The sequence below is a fragment of the Capricornis sumatraensis genome, chromosome 6 (assembly GCF_032405125.1).
Source record: "Capricornis sumatraensis isolate serow.1 chromosome 6, serow.2, whole genome shotgun sequence".
Classification (NCBI taxonomy): domain Eukaryota; kingdom Metazoa; phylum Chordata; class Mammalia; order Artiodactyla; family Bovidae; genus Capricornis; species Capricornis sumatraensis.
The window spans coordinates 78,736,697-78,756,490 of record NC_091074.1 but is presented as its reverse complement, the minus strand read 5'-3'; the positions used below and the strand labels follow the sequence as shown (position 1 = coordinate 78,756,490).

Genomic DNA, 19,794 nt, shown 5'->3' with positions numbered 1-19,794 from the left:
TACTGGTGTAAGTAGAAAATCAGCTTTGACTGATCTCATCATCCTTTGACAGTTCTGGAAGTCTCACCAGGATCTCATCATCCTTTGACAATTCTGGAAGTCTCACCAAGATAACTGTGAAAACTCTTCCCCAGCCAACATTCCAGGCAGTCTCAAACCAACAGATGCACTCACTCGGCCCCCCATGCTTAACTCCACTTATCCTTCAGGTCTCCTGCCAAGACAAGAAATCCCAAAACCAGCTGAGGTCTGACTAGTTTCATTAGACTCCAATTGCTTTAATAACATCGGCCTTTCAGTTTACAAATGCATTATCTGGTATATAATTAGATTGAGGTCTTTGTACAAGGTCTTTAGGCTTTCTGTTTTGAAGATATACTATTTGAAAATATTTTTGATATTAAGTTGACGATTCTTGCTTATTTTGCTTTAGCTATTATGTGTCAATATGCATAGTCTTCTTTCATTTGTTTTTGTTTTCTCCTGGACTTCCGTGTCTCTGTTCAATGTACGAGGGAGTGTTCTATAATAAATGGACAGAGGCATAAGCCAGATAAATCTTGAAACCAAGCCGATCTACACCTGAACATTATGGCTGGAGGCCCACTAGATCAGTGACCAATTTGTAAAAAAGCAATTTCTCAAAAGTCATGAAGCCATTCCTTGCCTTGTCAATTTGTAAAAGAAGGTCACTTTGTTTGTTTAGTTCAAATTCCAGGGTCAATGATAGTTGGGTCACTGATCTCATGGCCCCTTCCTATCTGCAGTTGGAACCTGAGATACGGTTCACAAACACACATCCTTCAATGACCTTAGCGCTTCTTTTTCTTGTTTGTCATGGGTTTGCTAATGTCAAAGTCTCAATGTCTCCCTGCTTTTGATATAAAAGACACACTACTATCCTAATCTTGCCGTTTCCTTGGTAAACGGGGGAAAAAATTTTTTGAGTTAAAGTTAAAATGCCCATGCATCAGAAAAAAATAAAATAAAATAAAATAAAATAAAATGCCCAAAGTGCACATGTGACATTCTCCAGTATAGATCATAAGCTAACTCATAAAACAAACCTCAATAAATATAAAAGGATAAAAATACATAAGTCCTCTAGCCACCAGAGAATGAAATTAGAAATAAATGACAGAAAGAAATTTGGGAAATACACAAAACATGGAAATTAAAGAACATATTATCCTAGATAATCAATGGGTCAAACAAGACATTACAAGGGAAATCAGAAAATACTTTGAGTTCGATGAAAATGAAAACACAACATAATCAAACTTATGGGATACAGCTAAAGCAATATTGAGAAGGGAATTTATAGCTATAAATGCCTGTATTAAAAAGAAGAAATATCTCAAATAACTCTTCTACCTTGAGACAATGGAAAAACAAGAGCAAGTTAAACCTGAAACAAGTGGAAAATTAGATGACAAGGGACAGAGAGCCCATGAGTAGCTTCAGGATTGGGGCTGATCCCAAGAAAGTCCAGGGCATATCTAGAGGGTTAGAACTTTCAGCCCCACCCTTCCATTTCTGGGAAGGAGAGAGGGGCTGCAGATTGAACTTGACCGCCAAAGACAAATAGTCTAATCAATAATGCCTACATAATGGAGCCTCCATAAAAACCTCGGATAGGTTTGAGGGAGGTTCTAGACTGGTAGGGGCTTCCTTGGCGGTTCAGTTGGTAAAGAATCTGCCTGCAATGCACAAGACTGCCTGCAGGAGACCCAGGTTTGATGAACTCATGGACATGCTGGGAGGGTGGGTGTGCCTGGAGAGTGTGCCCTATCCTCTATTGCCCCAAACTGCTCTTCCATTTGATTATTTCTAAGTTTGCACGGTTTATAATAAACCAGCAAGTCAGCAAGTTTTTTTTTTTTAATTTAGAAATAAAGTAACCAGAAGGAAGGAAATAATAAATTTAAGAGTGAAAAGTAGTGAAACAGGGATATCAACAACAACATTGATAATCCTTTAGCTAGACCACCAATGAAAACAAAGAGACCAGACTGCTAAAATCAGGAATAAAACAGGGGACTTCACTACTGGCCTCACAGAAGCAAAAAGGATTATAAGAGAACACTTATTAGCAGTATGTCAACAAATCAGATCCCCTTAAATGAAATGGATAAATTTCTAGAAAGCCACAAACTAACCCAGGAATAAAATAAAAACATGAAGAAACCTCCAACAATACAACAAATTAGTAATTTAAAAACTGAACACAAAGAAAAATTCAAGCCCAGATGGCTCCACTGTTAAATTTCTATGAAGCATTCAAAGAAAACTGAATGCTTATCCTTTACAACTCTTCAAAAAAAAAAAAACAGAACAGGGAGAGAATACTTCCCATTTCTTTCTATAAGGTCAATACTACTCAATAACAAAACCAGACAAAGGCATCACAAGAAAAGTACAGATCAGTATCTCTTATGAATACAGACACAGAAATTCCTGACAAACTACAAGGAAACCAAATCCAGCAACATAAGAAAAGAATTACACGATATGACCAAGTAGATTCCAGCAATGTATAGTCAATTTAACATCCAAAAATCAATTTAAAAATCAGAATTTTTAAAGTGATCATCTCTACAGACACACGAAAAGCAGTCAACAAAATCCAATAGCCTTTCATGATAAAAAATATTCAACAAACTAAGAATAAAAGAGAACTTGCTCAATATGACAAAGGGCATCTTCAAAACCCGTAATTAACACTGTACTTAATGGTAAAAGACTGGATGTTTTCCCCCCTAAAATCAGAACAGGAAAAGATATCCACTCTCACCACTTTTGTTCAGCACTGTACTAGAGGTCCTGGCAGGGCAACTGAGCAAGAAAAAAAATAAAAGACATCCATATGGGAAAGGAAGAAGTAAAAATATCTCTATTTTCACATTATATGGTCTCTTATATAGAAGACTTTGAGATATATGTAAAGAAAATTAATAAGATAAATGAGTTCAAAGGGGCTGTAGGATACAGGATCAGTATACAAAAATCAACTGTGCCTCTATATACTTACAAAGAACAATCCAAAACTGCAATTTAAAAATTCAATTTATAAAATCATTAAAAAGACTAAAATATCTGTACTTAGGAATAAACGTGAAACTTACACTCTGAATCACTGCAAAATTACTCAAAATACTTACACTCAAAAATCACTGCAAAATACACTCAAAATCACTGCAGATGGTGACTGCAGCCATGAAATTAGATGATGATCACTCCTTGGAAGGAAAGTTATGACCAACCTAGATAGCATATTAAAAAGCAGAGACGTTACTTTGCCAACAAAGGTCTGTCTAGTCAAGGCTATGGTTTTTCCAGTGGTCATGTATGGATGTGAGAGTTGGACAATAAAGAAAGCTGAGTGCTGAAGAATTGATGCTTTTGAACTGTGGTGTTGGAGAAGACTCTTGAGAATCCCTTGGACTGCAAGGAGATCCAACCAGTCTACCCTAAAGGAGACTAGTCCTGGGTGTTCATTGGAAGGACTGATGCTAAAGCTGAAACTCCAATACTTTGGCCACCTGATGCGAAGAGCTGACTCATTTGAAAAGACCCTGATGTTGGGAAAGATTGAGGGCAGGAGGAGAAGGGGATGACAGAGGATAAGATGGTTGGATGGCATCAGCGACTCAATGGACATGAGTTTGGGTAAACTCCGGGAGTTGGTGATGGACAGGGAGGCCTGGAGTGCTGAAGTTCATGGGGTTGCAAAGAGTTGGACATGACTGAGCGACTGAACTGATTACACTCTGAAAACTACAAAACACTGTTGAAAGAAATTAAAGATCTAACTAAGTGGAAAAGCTCTTGTGTTCCTAGATCAGAAGACAATATTGTTCAGATGGTAACACTCTTCAAATCAATCTGATTCAACATATCCCTATCAGAATCCCAGTTGATATACTGGTAGAATTTGACAAGCTGATTCTAAAATTTATATGAAGTGCAGGAGATCCAGAACTATCACAAGAAATCTTAAAAAAGAACAAGGTTAAAAGACTCACATTTCCCAATTTCAAGACTTAACACAAAGTTACAGTAATAAGACAGTGTGGCACTGAATTAAAGACAGTCACTAAAAAAAAAAAGACAGTCATAGACCAATGGTACAGAACTGAGAGTCCAGAAATAAATCCATGTGTGGAACTGATTTTAAACAAGGATGCCAAGAACATTCAATGGAGGAAAGATCAGTTTTTTAAATAAATGGTATTGAAATAACTGGATATCTTCATGCAAAAGAATGAAGTTGGACACCTACCTCATACCATACTGAAAATTTTATTCAAAACCTAAATGTAAGAGCTAAAACTATAAAACTATTCGAAGAAAACAGAGGGGTAAATCTATATGACCTCAGATTTTTGCAATGGATTTTTACATGATACAGGAACAGAAGCAGCAAAAGGAAAAACGGATAAACTGGACTTCATGAAATTGAAAACTTTTGTGCTTCAAAGACTTTTGTACTTCAAGAAAGTAAAGAAAACCTACAGAATAAGAAAAAATTTCCAAATCATGGATCTGATAGACTTGCACCTTGAATATATAAAGAAATCCTGCAACTTAATAGTAAAAAGACAAATGATTCCATTTAAAAAGCAGGCAAAGTATCTGAATAGACATTTCTTCAAAGAAGATATACATATGGCCAATAAGCACAGCAACAGATTTTCTATATCATTAATCATCAGTGAAATGCAAATCAAAACTACACCATTTCCAACCACTTGAATGATGAGAATCATAAACACAGATAATACATGTTGGTGAGGATATGGACAAATCACAACCCTCACACACTGCTGATGAGAATGTAAAACGGTAGTCACTCTTAAAAAATAGTCTAGTAGTTCCTCAAATGGTGAAACATAAAATTAACATATGGTCCAGCAGTTCCACTCACAGGTATTTACAGAAAAAAAATTAAAACATAAGTCCACAGGAAACACTTGTGCCTGAATGTTCATAGCAGTGTTATCTGCAATAGTTCTCTAGCGAAAACTCTAATGTCTGTCTCTAAACGAATGTATAAAACAAAATAAGATATATATCAATTCAATGGAATATTATTCAGCCACTGCAAAGGAATGAAGTACCGATACATATCACATCATGGATGAACCTTAAAAACATGCCAAGTCAAAAATTACTGCACATATATTACATGACCCTATTTATATAAAATGTCCAGAATAGGTCAATCTATAGATATACAAAGTATATTAGTGGTTGCCGAGGTCTGGGGGAAGATGAAGGAATTGAGAAGTGACAGCTAAGAGGTGCAGGATTTCTTTCTGAGGCCATGAAAATGTTCTATAGTTGATTGTCCTGATGGATGTACAACTATGTGACTTATTAAGCCACAGTTAAAATAGGTACTGAATGTTGTATGAATCATGTCTTAATAAATCTGTTAAAAAGGATCACATGTATTTATTACCTCATGGTTTCAAAGGGTCAGTAATTTGGGTGTGGCTTAGTTGAGTGTCTCTGGTTCAGGGTATTTCACAAGGCTGCAAGCAAGGTGTCAACCAGGGCTACAGACATCTCAAAGCTCAACCAAAGAAGGCTCTGATTCTGAGTTCACTTCACTGGGCTGCTCCACAACCTGGCAGCTGGTTTCCCCAGGGTAAGTGACCCAAGACAGCAAGAGAGAGTACTCAAGACAGATGCCATAGTCTTTTTATATTTTACCTCAGAAGTGACATCCACTGACACCAAAAGCAAAGGCAACAAAGGCAAAATTAACAAGTGGGACTACAACAAACCAAAAAGCTTCTGCACAGCAAAGGAAACCATCAACAAAATGAAAAGACAACTTATAGAACGCAAGAGAATATTTGCAGGTCACATACCTGATATGGGGTTAATATCCAAAACATGCAATAAACTCATACAACTCAATAACAACAAAAAAGAAAACAGTATAATTAAAGAATGGGCAAAGGATTTGAGGAGCTATTTTTCCAAAGAAAGCATACAAATGGTCAACAGGTACATGAAAAGGTGCTCACACGATTACTCATCAAGAAAATGCAAATCAAAACCACAATGAGATCACTTCACATCTGTTAGAATGGCTATTATCAAAAATATGAGAAGTAAGTATCGGTGAGGATGTGGTGAAAAGGGAACCCTTATACACTTGGGAGGCAATGTAAATTAGTGCAGCCACTGAAAAACAGTATGGAGGTTCCTCAAAAAACTAAAAATAGAATCACCATACGATTCAGCAATTCCACTTCTGGGTATTTATCTGAAGGAGATAAAAACACCAACTCAAAAAAGATACATGCATTCCCATGTTTGCTGCAGTATTATTTACAAAAGCCAAGATGTGGAAGCATCTTAAGTGTCCACGAACAGATGAATGGAAAAAGAAACCATATTATTTAAACACACACACACGTGAACATACAATGCAGTATTACTCAGCTATAAAGAAGGAAATCCTGCTATTTGGGACAACATGGATGGACCTTGAGGGTATGACACTAAGACAAATAAATCAGACAAAGAAATACAAATATTATATGATTTCATGTATGCATGAAATGGAAGGAAAGGAGGGAGGGAGGGAGGAAGGAACCAAACCTTCAATCATCCGTACAGAGAACAGGCTGGTGGTTGCCAGAAGCAGGGGACAGGAAATAGATGAAATGGGTGAAGCCAGGCAAAAGATACAAATTCCCAGTTATAAAATAAATATGTCCTAGGAATGTAATATACAACATGGTGACTATAGTTAATAATAGTACACTGTGTATTTAAAAGCTGCTTTCAAATCTTAAAAAGTTTTCACCACAAGAAAAAAACTTGCAACTGTCTGGTAACGGATGCTAACGAGACTCAGTGACTTACTGTGGTGACCATTTCACAATATTTACATATATCATTATGCAGTACACTTGAAATTAAAACACATTATATGACAACTACATCTCAATTTTTTTAAAGTGATATTCTATCTGATCCCTTCTGCCATATTCTCTTTTCATTGAAGTACAGTTGGTTTACAATGTTGTGTTAGTTTCAGGTGTATAGCAAAGTGATTCAATTATACATATATATGTACTCTTTTTCAGGTTCTTTTCTATTACAAATTATTATAAGATATTGAATATAGTTCCCTGTGATATACAGAAGATCTTTGTTGTTTATTTTGTAAATAGCATTATGTATATGTTAATTTTAAACTCCTAATTTATCCTTCCCCCTTTTCCCCTTTGGTTACCATAAGTTTGTTTTTTATGTCTATGAATCTATTTCCGGTTTGTAAGTAAGTTCATTTGTAACTTTTTTTTTAATATTTCATGTGTAAGTCACACCATGTATTTGTCTTTCTCTAACTTACTCCATTTAATATGATAATCTCAAGGTCCATCCATGTCATTGCAAGTGGCATTATTTCATTCTTTTTTATGGATGAGTAATGACCAACCTAGATAGCATAGTCAAAAGCAGAGACATTACTTTGCCGACTAAGGTCCGTCTAGTCAAGGCTATGGTTTTTCCTGTGGTCATGTATGGATGTGAGAGTTGGACTGTGAAGAAAGCTGAGCCCAGAAGAATTGATGCTTTTGAACTGTGGTGTTGGAGAAGACTCTTGAGAGTCCCTTGGACTGCAAGGAGATCCAACCAGTCCATTCTGAAGGAGATCAGCCCTGGGATTTCCTTGGAAGGAATGATGCTAAAGCTGAAACTCCAGTACTTTGGCCACCTCATGCCAAGAGTTGACTCACTGGAAAAGACTCTGATGCTGGGAGGGATTGGGGGCAGGAGGAGAAGGGGACAACAGAGGATGAGATGGCTGGATGGCATCACTAACTCGATGGACGTGAGTCTGAGTGAACTCCGGGAGTTGGTGATGGACAGGGAGGCCTGGCGTGCTGCGATTCGTGGGGTCGCAAAGAGTCGGACACGACTGAGCGACTGAACTGAACTGAATGCTCCACTGTATACATACATATACTGTATCATCTTTATCAATTTATCTGTCAATGGATATCTAAGTTGTTTCCGTGTGTCATCCACTGTCAACAGTGCTAATATGAACATTGGAGTAGGTGTGTCATTTCAAATTAAAGAGTTTTCTCTTGATGTATGCCCAGGAATGGAATTGCTGGATCATATGATAGCTTTATTTTTAGTTTTTTAAGGAACCTCTATACTCTCCATTGTGGCTACACTAAATCCCACCAACAATGTACAGGAGGGTGCCTTTTGCTCCACACCATTTCCAGCATTTATTATTTGTAGAATTCTTGATGATGAACACTCTGACCAGAGTGAGGTGATATTTCATTGTAGTTCTGATTGCATTTCTCTAATGATTAGTGATTATGAGCATCTTTTCTTGTATCTGTTGGCCATCTGTATGCCTTCTTTGGAGAAATGTCTATTTAGGTCTTCTGCCCATTTTTTTGATTGGGCTGTTTGTTGCCACTTTTCATTCATTAGAAATAAGTCAGGGACTTCCATGGTGGTCCAGTGGTAGAGAATCCACTTTTCAGTGCACGGGACACAGGCTCGATCCCTGTTCAGGGAACTAAGATCCCACATGTCGAGAAGCTAAGTCTGCAAGCCACAAGAAGAGAAGCCCGCACACTACAACAAATAGCCCCTGCGCTGCAACCAGAGACACTCCTGCACAACTAGAGAGCGCCCAGGCAATGCAATGAAGAGCTCACACACCACAACCAAGATCCAGCATTGCAAAAAAAAAAGGAGGAGGTCAATAAATCCAGCCCACACTCCAGGTGAGGGCTAAGCAGTAGAAATACTGGGAAACCACATCTAGACACATTACAGGTATTCCTTGGAGACACTGCGATTAAGTTCCAGATGGCTACAATAAAGCAAGTCACACAAAATTTTGGCTGCCTAGTGCATATAAGGTTTCCCTGGTGGCTCAGGCAGTAAAGAAGCCACTTGCAATGTGGGAAACCTGGGTTCGATCCCTGGGTTGGGAAGATTCCCTGGAGGAAGAAATGGCAACCTGCTCCAGTATTCTTGCCTGGAGAATCCCCATGGACAGAGGAGCCTGGAGGCGATAGTCCATGGGGTTGCAAAGAGTCGGACACGAATGAGCAACTAAGCACAGCACAGCTCAATGCATATAAAGGGCTTCCCAGGTAGCTCTGTGGTAAAGAACCCGCCTGCCAATGCAGGATATGAAGGCTCAATCCCTGGTAGGGAAGGTCCCCTGGAGAAGCGAATGGCAACCCATTCCAGTATTCTTGCCTGAGAAATCCCACGGAGAGGAGCCTGGCAGGCTCCAGTCAAGGGGTAGCAGCGAGTTAGACATGACTGAGTGAGCACAGCACAGTGCATAATAAAGTCGAGTTTATACTATAGTACAGTCCATTAAGTATGCAACAGCATTATGTCTAAAAATGTGACACATATTAATTAAAAAAGACTATTGCTAAAAAATGCTAACCATCATCTGAGCCTTCAGCAAGTTGTACTCTTTCTGTAACAGTAACACTAAAGATCATCATAACAAATATAATCATGGTGCCCATACTTTTTTGATGAAGGATTGCCACAAAACTTTCATTTTGTAGAACACTGTAATGTATTGCACAATAAATGAGGTATACCTCCATAGCAAAACTGCTAAAAACTAAAGATAAAAAAAAAATACCTTAAAAAAAAGTAACACTGATAGTTGATTCATCAATAGAAATACTTAAAATACAAAATGTTTTTCAGTATATCGTGTAACAGTACCAAAACAATTGTGATAATCCTAACATCATACCAAGATAAGTTCCAGAAGGTTTAAAACATTGGAAATAAAAATAGAGCAAGTAGTAGACCTGGGTTCCATCCCTGGGTCAGGAAGATCCCCTGGAGAAGGAAATAGCAATCACTCCAGTATTCTTGCCTGGAGAATTCCATGGACAGAAGAGCCTGGTGGGCTACAGCCTAGGCGGTTACAAAGAGTCGGACATGACTTAGCAACTAGCACTTTCACTTTTTTGGACCTTTCTAAGCAGAGAAACAAAGACAGAAATCATAAAGAAAAACAGTGAATTCAAAGACATCTACTTTTATTTAACAAACATTCCTAAATACTACAGTCTAGGAATAAACTCAGTCTGGGTTTGCCATGTGAGAAAAAGAAACATAGTCCCCACCATGAAGACAGAGTCTAGAAGAGACAGAATAAACCATTACAAATTCATTCAAGAAAATCCAAGTCATTGTCTCCCTTGCTCTCACAGCCCACATCCCGCTGGGAAATGGCCTGGGCGCCGCTTTCAGATCCTATCCAGGAGCCAACCACTGCTCGCTGCCACCACGCTGCCACGCCCACCTCCCCACTGATTAGGACAGGAGCTTTCTGGCTAGTTCCCCACTTTGACTCCATCCCACCAAGCCTATTCGCCAAGCAGTAAGGAGAGGAATCCTTTCACAACTCAAGTCATACCGTGCCACTCCTGGCTATAAGCCTTATGTTTCGCCCACAGTAAAAGCGAAAATCACAACAGACTTACCAAGCTCTACATCCTCAGTCCCTCCATCTACTCCATCTTCCCACTGTTCTCACCTCACTCGCTCGGTTCTAGCCAACCTGGTTTCTCTGGTGCTTCTTGAAGAGCCAGGCATACTTCTAACTTAAGTCTGTACCTCAGCTGTCCCTCTAACAAGAATGCCCTTAGCCTGTATGTTCACCTGGTTAACTCCCTCACCTGTTCCAAATGTTGGTTCAATTGAGCTTGACATGCCATTTAAAATGACAGCTCTCCATCCTAATGTACCTCATCCCATAGACTCCTGATCTCTCCTACCCTGTGTTCCACCTATTTTTTCTTCTGCAGCTTGCATCATTTCTAGTACACTACACAATTTACTTATCATGCTTTTTATTTACTATTTATCTCACCTGACTACAATGCAAACTCCATAAGAAGAGGGATCTCTGTTTTGTTTGGGACTTTGCAAAGTCCCAAAACTCTGGCACAAACTGGAGCTCTATAAATCCATGTTGATGGAATGAATGAATTTATCCAATAAGCAAAGATTCATGAGTCTGATAAGCCTAGCAGTTATACATAGCTGGTGAGAAAATAATGTAAGTTTTCTAGAGGCTAATCAATCAATATGTATTTAAATATATTATAGTAAATAGTTCAAGTCTAAAGTGTTTGGCCTTTCCATTAAGTAATTCCACTTCTAGGTACCCAAATTAAAAAAAAATTATAGATGCACACAGATTTATGTATAAGATTTCATATAGCCATTATAAATTGTACACATCTGTATTTACTACAGTAACTATTTACTAGAGTAATACTTTCAAACAAAAACTCAGGGTGTGTGTATATTATACCAAGTCTTCTCAACCAGAGACTCAGATACATTCCTCCTCAGTCTAAGCACAGCAGGTCTCTATTCAGATTTCTATCTTGGTAGGACTCAAGGAAAGAGCACATCCATTCAATATCTTTAATCTGTTCTACAATTTAAAACCCAAAAAGAACAATTGGCTAAATGTGTATTTATTAGCAGCTACTACTGAACTTCTCAGAAAACTGTTAACTTGTTAAAGGCAGACTCCCCCCATCCATCCACTCACATGATGTCCAGCACAGAATCATTCCGAATGACCTTATGGGAGACATCCGCTAGCAGGAAAAGACCTCCATCTGTCCTCCGGATGCTAGCTGCATAGCCCGGCCAGATCTGCAATCTGAAGACACAGACGGCCTTTACCCCGGGATGCTAAAAGAACCACAGATATTTCCATGCCCTTATTTGAGGCAATACTTTGGGCAGATACTGCCCCTCCCCAATAACAATGAGAAAGCAATAGGAAACAAATGAAGTCAGCATCACTATGAACTTAATAAAACACTTAATTAACTCACAAATTGTACCTGCTATCATAAAAAACTGATACAGTGATTGCAATGAAAATTTTCTTTGTAGAACGTTCAAAACATTTTGAAGGAAGAAGAAACCACCACCAACCTGTGCTGCTGCAGTACCATAGCACTTGTAGGGTCATAGAAGTTTCTTCCCACAAGCTTCATATCTAAAAGTTTCATTACCCTGAAATAAAGAGCAAAGAATGAGTTTTCTAGTAGAAGATTTAAAAATAAATAAGTTCAAGTGCTCTTAGCTACATTTTCCTTTGGAAGCCTAAAAGGGGAGAAAGGCTGATGCTTTTTACACAATATAGCATTTATATACAGAACACTCTTAACAAAAGGAAAATAAAAATTACCAAAGCATTTATCTCATTGTATATGCAAATGACTGCAGCTTTTTCTCCTAACTAGGTAACCAAAAATCAAGTTGACTTCCCAAACTCAATTTACATTACTTTACCCTATTAACTAAAAATAGTACAAGAGAGTCCATTTCTAAATTTGTGAATATCAGTCTGGCACAGGAAGTTATGTTTGTTCCTAGCAGTTCAGCTTACTAAGTAGAAATCAGGTTTTGTGTTTTATAAAAGAAGTGGTTTGGGAATAACAGTTTCATGAAAATTTGAGAGTTTTCAGAAGAGTAAAAATAAAAAATTATGAGCTGTCTATATCCAAACCTTCAAAGGACCGAGAGAAATTCTAGCAAAAATGTTTACATACTACCTCTTCATGTAGACCCATCACCGTGCTGAATGTAACATCATTAAATATACACCATCAACATTTGCTTTTAAAGTTCCTGAATGAATCAAAGGAACCCATCTCCCTCTAGCCAACCACCTCAGACCTACTTTCATATACCCAAATCTGTCCAATCACCCAAGATAAGTTAGCCTTTAATGTCATGCATTTATTTATTAAATATTTCCAAACTCTCTATATATACACTGTAGTTTTAATACCATCCAAGGCTCCCGAAGAGCTCTGTTACAAAGACTGAGGTTAAAGAAAATAAGACTTCAGCCATTTCTCACCGACGGAATACAACATTGTAGAAGGGAATGCACAAATCAGAACAGGGCTCCAGGATCTTTGTCAACTGAATCTTAATGGTGATCTCAGCACTGTCAGTTTTCCTTTGACTCTTTAACTCAAGAACCTAACAAATAAACACATGTATGTAAAAAGAAATGCCATTACCAAGCCCTAATCTAATCCAACTTGCGTTCTAGAACACTAACATATCTTAATCATGTTTTATTTTTTTCTGTTACTTTGCTGTCCACACTAGACAAATCACAGCAAGACAAGCAGGATTTACAACAGGATTTGGTAAGAGACACCCAATGGAGAACTAGCAATAGAGCCTCATGATTTTGAAATCTTATAGTATTCTTTGTCACTGAGGTCAAAGGCTTCCAACCACTCCTCTTAAAGAAAGGAACTAGAAAGAACTCATATATAAAAAGTTTCTCAGTTTGCAGTTTCTTGATTGTAGAGAAGTCAGCCCTCACTCTCACAATAGGAAAGTACAACTCAAATGTTCAGGGACACTATGATTTCCCACCACTCTGGCTTCGTCCCAAAATGCATTTCCTATTTGTTCTCACTTGCTGTAGTCTAACAGGTAGATAGAGAATGGATCCATCAAAAGCAGTGACATTTCCGGTGACAGCTTGATGGTCCTTCAACATGCCAAACCTCATGCTTCTGCACTCCACGTCAGGGCTAGAAAATAATAAAGAGGATTTTACTTCAGTATGACTTTACAGTAGGGCAGTAGGTTTGTTAGAGAAAGAGTCACTTGTGACTACTGCTCCATCTAGTGGTCATACTAAATAATTCAAATATATCTCATTAAAAGGATGGGGAACACACGGCGGATTCAAGTCAATGTTTGGCAAAACCAATACAATATTGTAACGTAAAATAAATAAATTAATTAAATAAATAAAAAAATAAAAATTCCCACCAAAAAAAGAAAGAACTCTGACCCAAAACCCACTTAAAATAAAGACAATCCTCACTCAAACATAACTGCCTTAGCATGTCAGGGTACATTCTTTGAGAGTATAGACCAGAGGGCCAAACAACTTCTACAGAAAGGTTTTACAGGCCATATGGTTTCTTCTGTAACTACTCATCTCTGCTAACATAGCACGAAAGCCTTATAGACCACGTGAAGTAAACCAATAAGCAAGGCTATGTTCTAGCTGTCTTTATTACAGAAATAGGCAGTGGGTCAGATTTCCCAGCAGTCTTGCCATAGTCTGCTAATCCCTGATCCAACATCTGTAGAAATACACACTTTTTAAAAAATATATTTTTAAAAAACAGTATTTTAGTCTAACCATTTTTCACTCAACAATTTCAACTTTTTATCAATTCATTGGCATAAATCTTAGTTTTGAAAAATTCCAACAGCTATTTTGTACAATGATTTTCCCATTAGATTATAGTAATGCACAACCTTATCCTACAACTTCGAAATGTAAACAAATCGAAGGCTAAAAAGGGTCAAACGTGTTCAAGTATGTGAAGAAAGACAAAAACTACAAAAAGTTCAGGTGGTAATCCAGTACAGTCATTGCCAAAACTAAGCACTCACATGCTAACATCACATTTCAAAACACTTCTTCAAAAAAAATCATATATTAATATACACAAGCCGTTATGCCCCAGACAACTTTTGAGTTAGTCTTTTTAGAGCCCTATCATGTCAAGGAATCCACAGGATGACCAGTCACTGTAGTGCATCCTCTCGGTATTCTCTCAAAGGCCTGGCACACATTGTATCTTCAAAGGTCCACAACTACAATCTCAAAATGTATAGAATCCACGTTGTCTCCACAGCCTGGTCAACGCACAGATCCATGAGGAGTCACACACCAGTTCCTGTTTCAGGAACAGCTGTCAGCCCACTTTCCTCACATTAACACCCATCTCTGTTCCTTACGTGCCAGAACAGGCCCATTCTTACTATCTTCTCCTCCTGTGAGTTCAATTTCATCCAGTTTCTTGGCTCCTTCTCTCGTCATACATGCTCAGCTCTGGTTTCTTACCTCACAGAAATATTTAAAGCAATCCAGCTACCCTCTCTAATTAGCATTTCATTTCTCAATCATCTTACAAACTTTTAAAATCAGTGGCTAATTCACTGGCTATTTCTCATGGCCCACGCTCCCCTTTGTTCTTTTAATCTATTTTTTTCCCTAATAACATTAAGGAAAAGGAATACAAATACAAGATAAGTTCAAAGGTTATGAAGGGGTCTATGCAAGTAAAGGGGCTTCCCAGGTAGGGCCTCTGGTAAAGAATATGCCTGCCAATGCAGGAGACCTGAGAGACAGAAGTTCGATCGTTGGTTGGGAAGATCCCCTGGAGGAGAGCGTGGCAACCATACCAGTATTCTTGCCGGGTAAATCCCATGGACAGAGAAGCCTGGAGGGCTACAGTCCTACAGTCCATAGAGTCGCAAAGAGTCCAATACGACTGAGTACCATGCAAGTAAAAGGCCCTGAACCTAAGTTTCATGAACTTCAAAGAAAATCCACTTCTAACCTCATGCGTAAAATTGCACCTATTAAGTTAAAATCTGGATTGGTAATACAGCTAAACAGACACACAGAAAAGTTAATGTCAAACTTACTGCAAGGATTTGAGTATTTGAAGTTCTGTATGGGGGGGTAAATGCATCAAGAATTATACAGAAAAACAATTCAGTTATTCCTATTGCATTATTTCTTTACTGTTCTCTAAGAAGTAAACAATACAGGGTGGGGGGAAGCTTTGAATACCTGAAAGTCACATGATATTGATAAACTGCTTCATTATGACACTGTATTTTGATAAGGTTCAATCCCAAAGATTGAGGTGTTCCCTTTGATCCTTGCTTCACAAAAAGCTCTCTAGAAAATAAAAATAAAAAAATAAAAGCACCCACAGATACCAAAGACGAACAGTCCATGCCACAAAAATACAAAGCAGCAAAGAAAGAAGGACAGATAGATTGGGGGAAGTAGTATTTTATAGGTACACAGGTCCTCAAGACATACAAAAGAAGCTTTGAAAGAAAGAAGGAGAATTCTTGCAATTTCTAATTAGAGCAGCAAGGTCACCCTATTTGTCCTGGAATAACTAGGCCAGCTAACTAAGAACATAAGAATTAGTTCTATAGAGAAAAATGAACAGCTGCAATGTATTTCCCAGATAATTTCCTTATGTACAACATGACAAGGGATTATCTATGTATGAACTGGGAAGGAAATGCAAAGTCATGAGTTGACTGATATATATTATCAGGACTAACCCCATTTCACCTCATCAGGGATTGTCCACTTTCTGTCATTCTCCCCACTGGCAAAAAACAAAACAAACAACCCTGTGGTGCCTACCACAAGGGAGGACTTTAGACACAACAGGAGAGGGTGTGCAATCCTATGAGAGAACAGTGTGCAATCCTATGAGAGAACAGAATGTGCAATCCTATGAGAAGGCCTCCACCACATCATCCCCAAGCAGGAAGGCAGCACTCCCAACTTACTTCTTGCGCTCTGCAGTCCCAAGTGGAGGGGTATTAAGGGAGTATAGTGGGGCCTGGGGCAGAGGTGAGAGCTGGGCAGGATCCTGATAAGGCAGGCTGAGAGCACCAGGAGCCTTGTATATTCCTCTGCCTAAACCACCAGCTGCTCTTCCCACTGGTGACAAAGATGCATCCAAATTCCCTCTTCTGAGCATCCTGAATCATTGAAAAGAGACAAATCAGGACTTTCTTAATCATGCTTCTATCTATGCTCCCAACTAAATGAGTGCTCAAATCTCATTCTTTCCCTGGAGGTGTCAGCAAAAGGGACCCAAGTATTGGGATTCTCTCTGAATCCAATATGCCAACAAGACTCACTCATCAATTACTATTAAATGGACTCTGAGGGCCAACTTCCATAGCAAAAATTGAGGTGGAAGTCTGACCCACCTGGGATAAAGAATCAGCACCATCAGTATGACTTCTTAAGAGGGCAAACGGGGTGGTGAACTGTGCTGTGGAAAACTGCTTTTACCTTGTCCGAAGACTGACTGGGTCAGTAGTTACTGACTACTTTTGGAAAATGCCCACTCTTATCATGAAACCATGCACTGTTTCCTTGTGAGACAATATAACCCACTTTAGAGTTTCTCTTTGGACTTGGAGATATTTCATTTAAATTTGATAGCTACCCAAGGAGGCAACTTTACCCACCTATTCCAACCAACGGAGGCCTCTGCCATCTTGCTATCCCCAGCTGCCAACAATGAAGGATCCAGAAAAGTGGGATGGGGTTCTTCTTTGACCTTGCATGCCATACTGGTAGGTAAGCCTAGACCTAAAATGCCTCTACCTAAAGGAAAAGTCAGATCCCAGCTGTAACTGTGAGCTGAACATTTTGTAAAATACAGTATTTTTTTTGAAGATAAACTGTGTTAATTTAAGAACAAAGCAATGATACACAACATCACATTTTCTCAAGTTAGTTTTCCACATACCTAAAGGAGGCATCTCCCGTTTCAGAGGGGTGTGGGATGCTGTTTCAAGGCCCAGCCCTCGGAACATTGAGACTAAACCCACAGACTCCTACAGAAAGTCAAAGAATAATGTTATTATAAGATACAGTTTAAAAGGCCAGAAATATTGTTGATTTTCTTCAAACCTTGGTAAATAATAAAAATTATCCACTTAAATTCTATAAATGTCAAGAATAAAGGATAAAAATACCTCATAAAAATAGTTTAAATCCTTATGGTTTGAAGAATACTTATAACTATGTCATCTTTGGCTTTTAAACATAAATATAGTTCATGATTTATAAACATAGTTCAGATTAGGTTTTTAAGCATAAATATAGTTCATACTCAGAGAGGGCAATGGCAACCCACTCCAGTACTCTTGCCTGGAAAATCCCATGAGCGGAGGAGCCTGGTAGGCTGCAGTCCATGTGGTCACTAAGAGTCAGACACGACTGAGCAACTTCACTTTCACTTTACACTTTCATGCATTGGAGAAGGAAACGGCAACCCACTCCAGTGTTCTTGCCTGGAGAATCCCAGGGACGGGGAGCCTGCCGTCTATGGGGTCGCACAGAGTCAGACATGACTGAAGAGACTTAGCAGCAGCAGCAGCAGCATACTTTGGCCAACCAGTGTGAAGAACTGACTCATTAGAAAAGACCCTGACACTGAGAAAGACTGAAGCCAGGAGGAGAAGGGGATGACAGAGGAAGAGATGGTTGGATGGCATCACCGACTCGATGGACAGAGTTTGAGTAAGCTCCAGCAGTTCGTGATGGACAGAGAAGCCTGGTGTGCTGCAGTCCACAGGGTCACAAAGAGCTGGACAGGACTGAGCGACTGAACTGAACTGATAGTACATGATTTAATATAAGTATTCCAAATGCAACAGAACTACTTTTCTAGTTCATTTCCTGTACACCTAATGTAAGAGGGCACAAGCATATCAGCTAATAAATTTTCCCCAAAAACATGTCATTTAAGGGTATCAGAAGTCTTGGGTTTTTTTTTTTTTTTAAACAATCCTCAACAACACTTGTTACTGTTTTCCTGTGGCAGTCTTGGAAGTTTACTACTGTTACACCAATCAGAGTTGCCACATATAGACTCAAGCAATCCATCTGAGTGAAAACACAGGATTACTGTCATCAGTGTTTCTTTTTATAGAACGTTATATCTAACACGGCCAACACTACTTAACATGGTCAAACTGCATTATTAGGTTCTTCCTATATCTAACTCTCTATTCTTTGAAATTTGTTAATTACAGACAAAAACCATTTTAACAATTACTATATAATCAGGAGATTAAGAATGCACATCCATGTAAGTATATACACAGCAGTAACAATAGCCGCAGATCATTTTTTTCTTTAAAATTTGGGCACAGAGCCTTCTGAAAGGAACTATTCTTAACAATTATGACCTTAGCGGCAACAGTGGCTGCTAATACCACAGAGTCGTGAAAATCTAAACACTAAAGGCTGTATCTCTAAACCATTCATGTATGTATGTACATATTTATACTTTTAGAAGCCAGAAAACTAAGCCATTTACCCAAGTCCATCTAACATTCATTATTAGGCACTTTTTCTAGACCTACAATTCAAGAACTTGAAATATATTCCTAGAAGATGAAACTACTTGTTAAAGGGGGAAATAAAAACAACCCCTGCTTTCATATACGGCTTCCCAGTTTCCTATGTACCTTGAAACCCATTATTTACTCTAGTGATAAGCTGCATGCTGCTACTATGTATACAGATATGGTCTTACCTTTTGCACTGGCCCACTCTGTGGACTCGGCTCCTTTTGCTTTCCAAACACATGGCCCCTGCCTGTAGGTCCTGCCCTGCTCAGAGCTGTGTCCAAAGGTTTTGGAGCTTGTGGCCAAGAGCCTGGCATCCGCACAGACTGAGATGGGTGCATGGGAGACAGGCCCCTGAAGCGTGGTCGGACAGGATCCATTGTAAGGCTGCAGAGGACATGAGTGTCAATCTGTCCTTGTTAATTACCTGCCATAATTTTATAGTTTAAATGATTCCCAAAGGGTTTCCTTTTCCTTCACAACAGACTCACAAAGCATTAAAAGAAAAAAAAGCTACTTTGGATCACACCAATGATACTCCTATATTATATTCACAATACATTATATCCAAAAGTTTCTATTTAGCCCAGAATGTTCTAAATACTCTCAATCAGCAGTCTCTTAAAGGTCAAACCCTCCCTAATTTTACTCATATTTTCTACCCAAAAAGCTTCTTTGAGAACTCAGTCCTGCAAGTTAACTACCAGTTGGGGAAGAAAGTATTTTTTATGTATGAGCATGATTTTGCTTTATAAGTAA

General features: G+C 38.6%; 1 protein-coding gene across 2 annotated transcripts in view; it reads right to left on the bottom strand.

The window, feature by feature from the left end:
* PIWIL2 (piwi like RNA-mediated gene silencing 2) overlaps positions 1 to 19,415 on the bottom strand; it is a 63,189-nt gene extending 43,774 nt beyond the window's left edge. For both annotated transcript variants that reach the window (XM_068974173.1, XM_068974174.1), the window contains exons 1-9: positions 19,224 to 19,415; positions 17,427 to 17,514; positions 17,143 to 17,281; positions 16,450 to 16,644; positions 15,704 to 15,814; positions 13,517 to 13,634; positions 12,941 to 13,065; positions 12,007 to 12,087; positions 11,612 to 11,725 (exon numbers count right to left, since the gene is read on the bottom strand). In XM_068974173.1, the coding sequence (XP_068830274.1) occupies positions 11,612 to 11,725; positions 12,007 to 12,087; positions 12,941 to 13,065; positions 13,517 to 13,634; positions 15,704 to 15,814; positions 16,450 to 16,644; positions 17,143 to 17,281; positions 17,427 to 17,514; positions 19,224 to 19,415 (1,163 nt within the window). The remainder of the gene's footprint in view (positions 1 to 11,611; positions 11,726 to 12,006; positions 12,088 to 12,940; positions 13,066 to 13,516; positions 13,635 to 15,703; positions 15,815 to 16,449; positions 16,645 to 17,142; positions 17,282 to 17,426; positions 17,515 to 19,223) is intronic.
* Between the last annotated feature and the right edge of the window lie 379 nt (positions 19,416 to 19,794).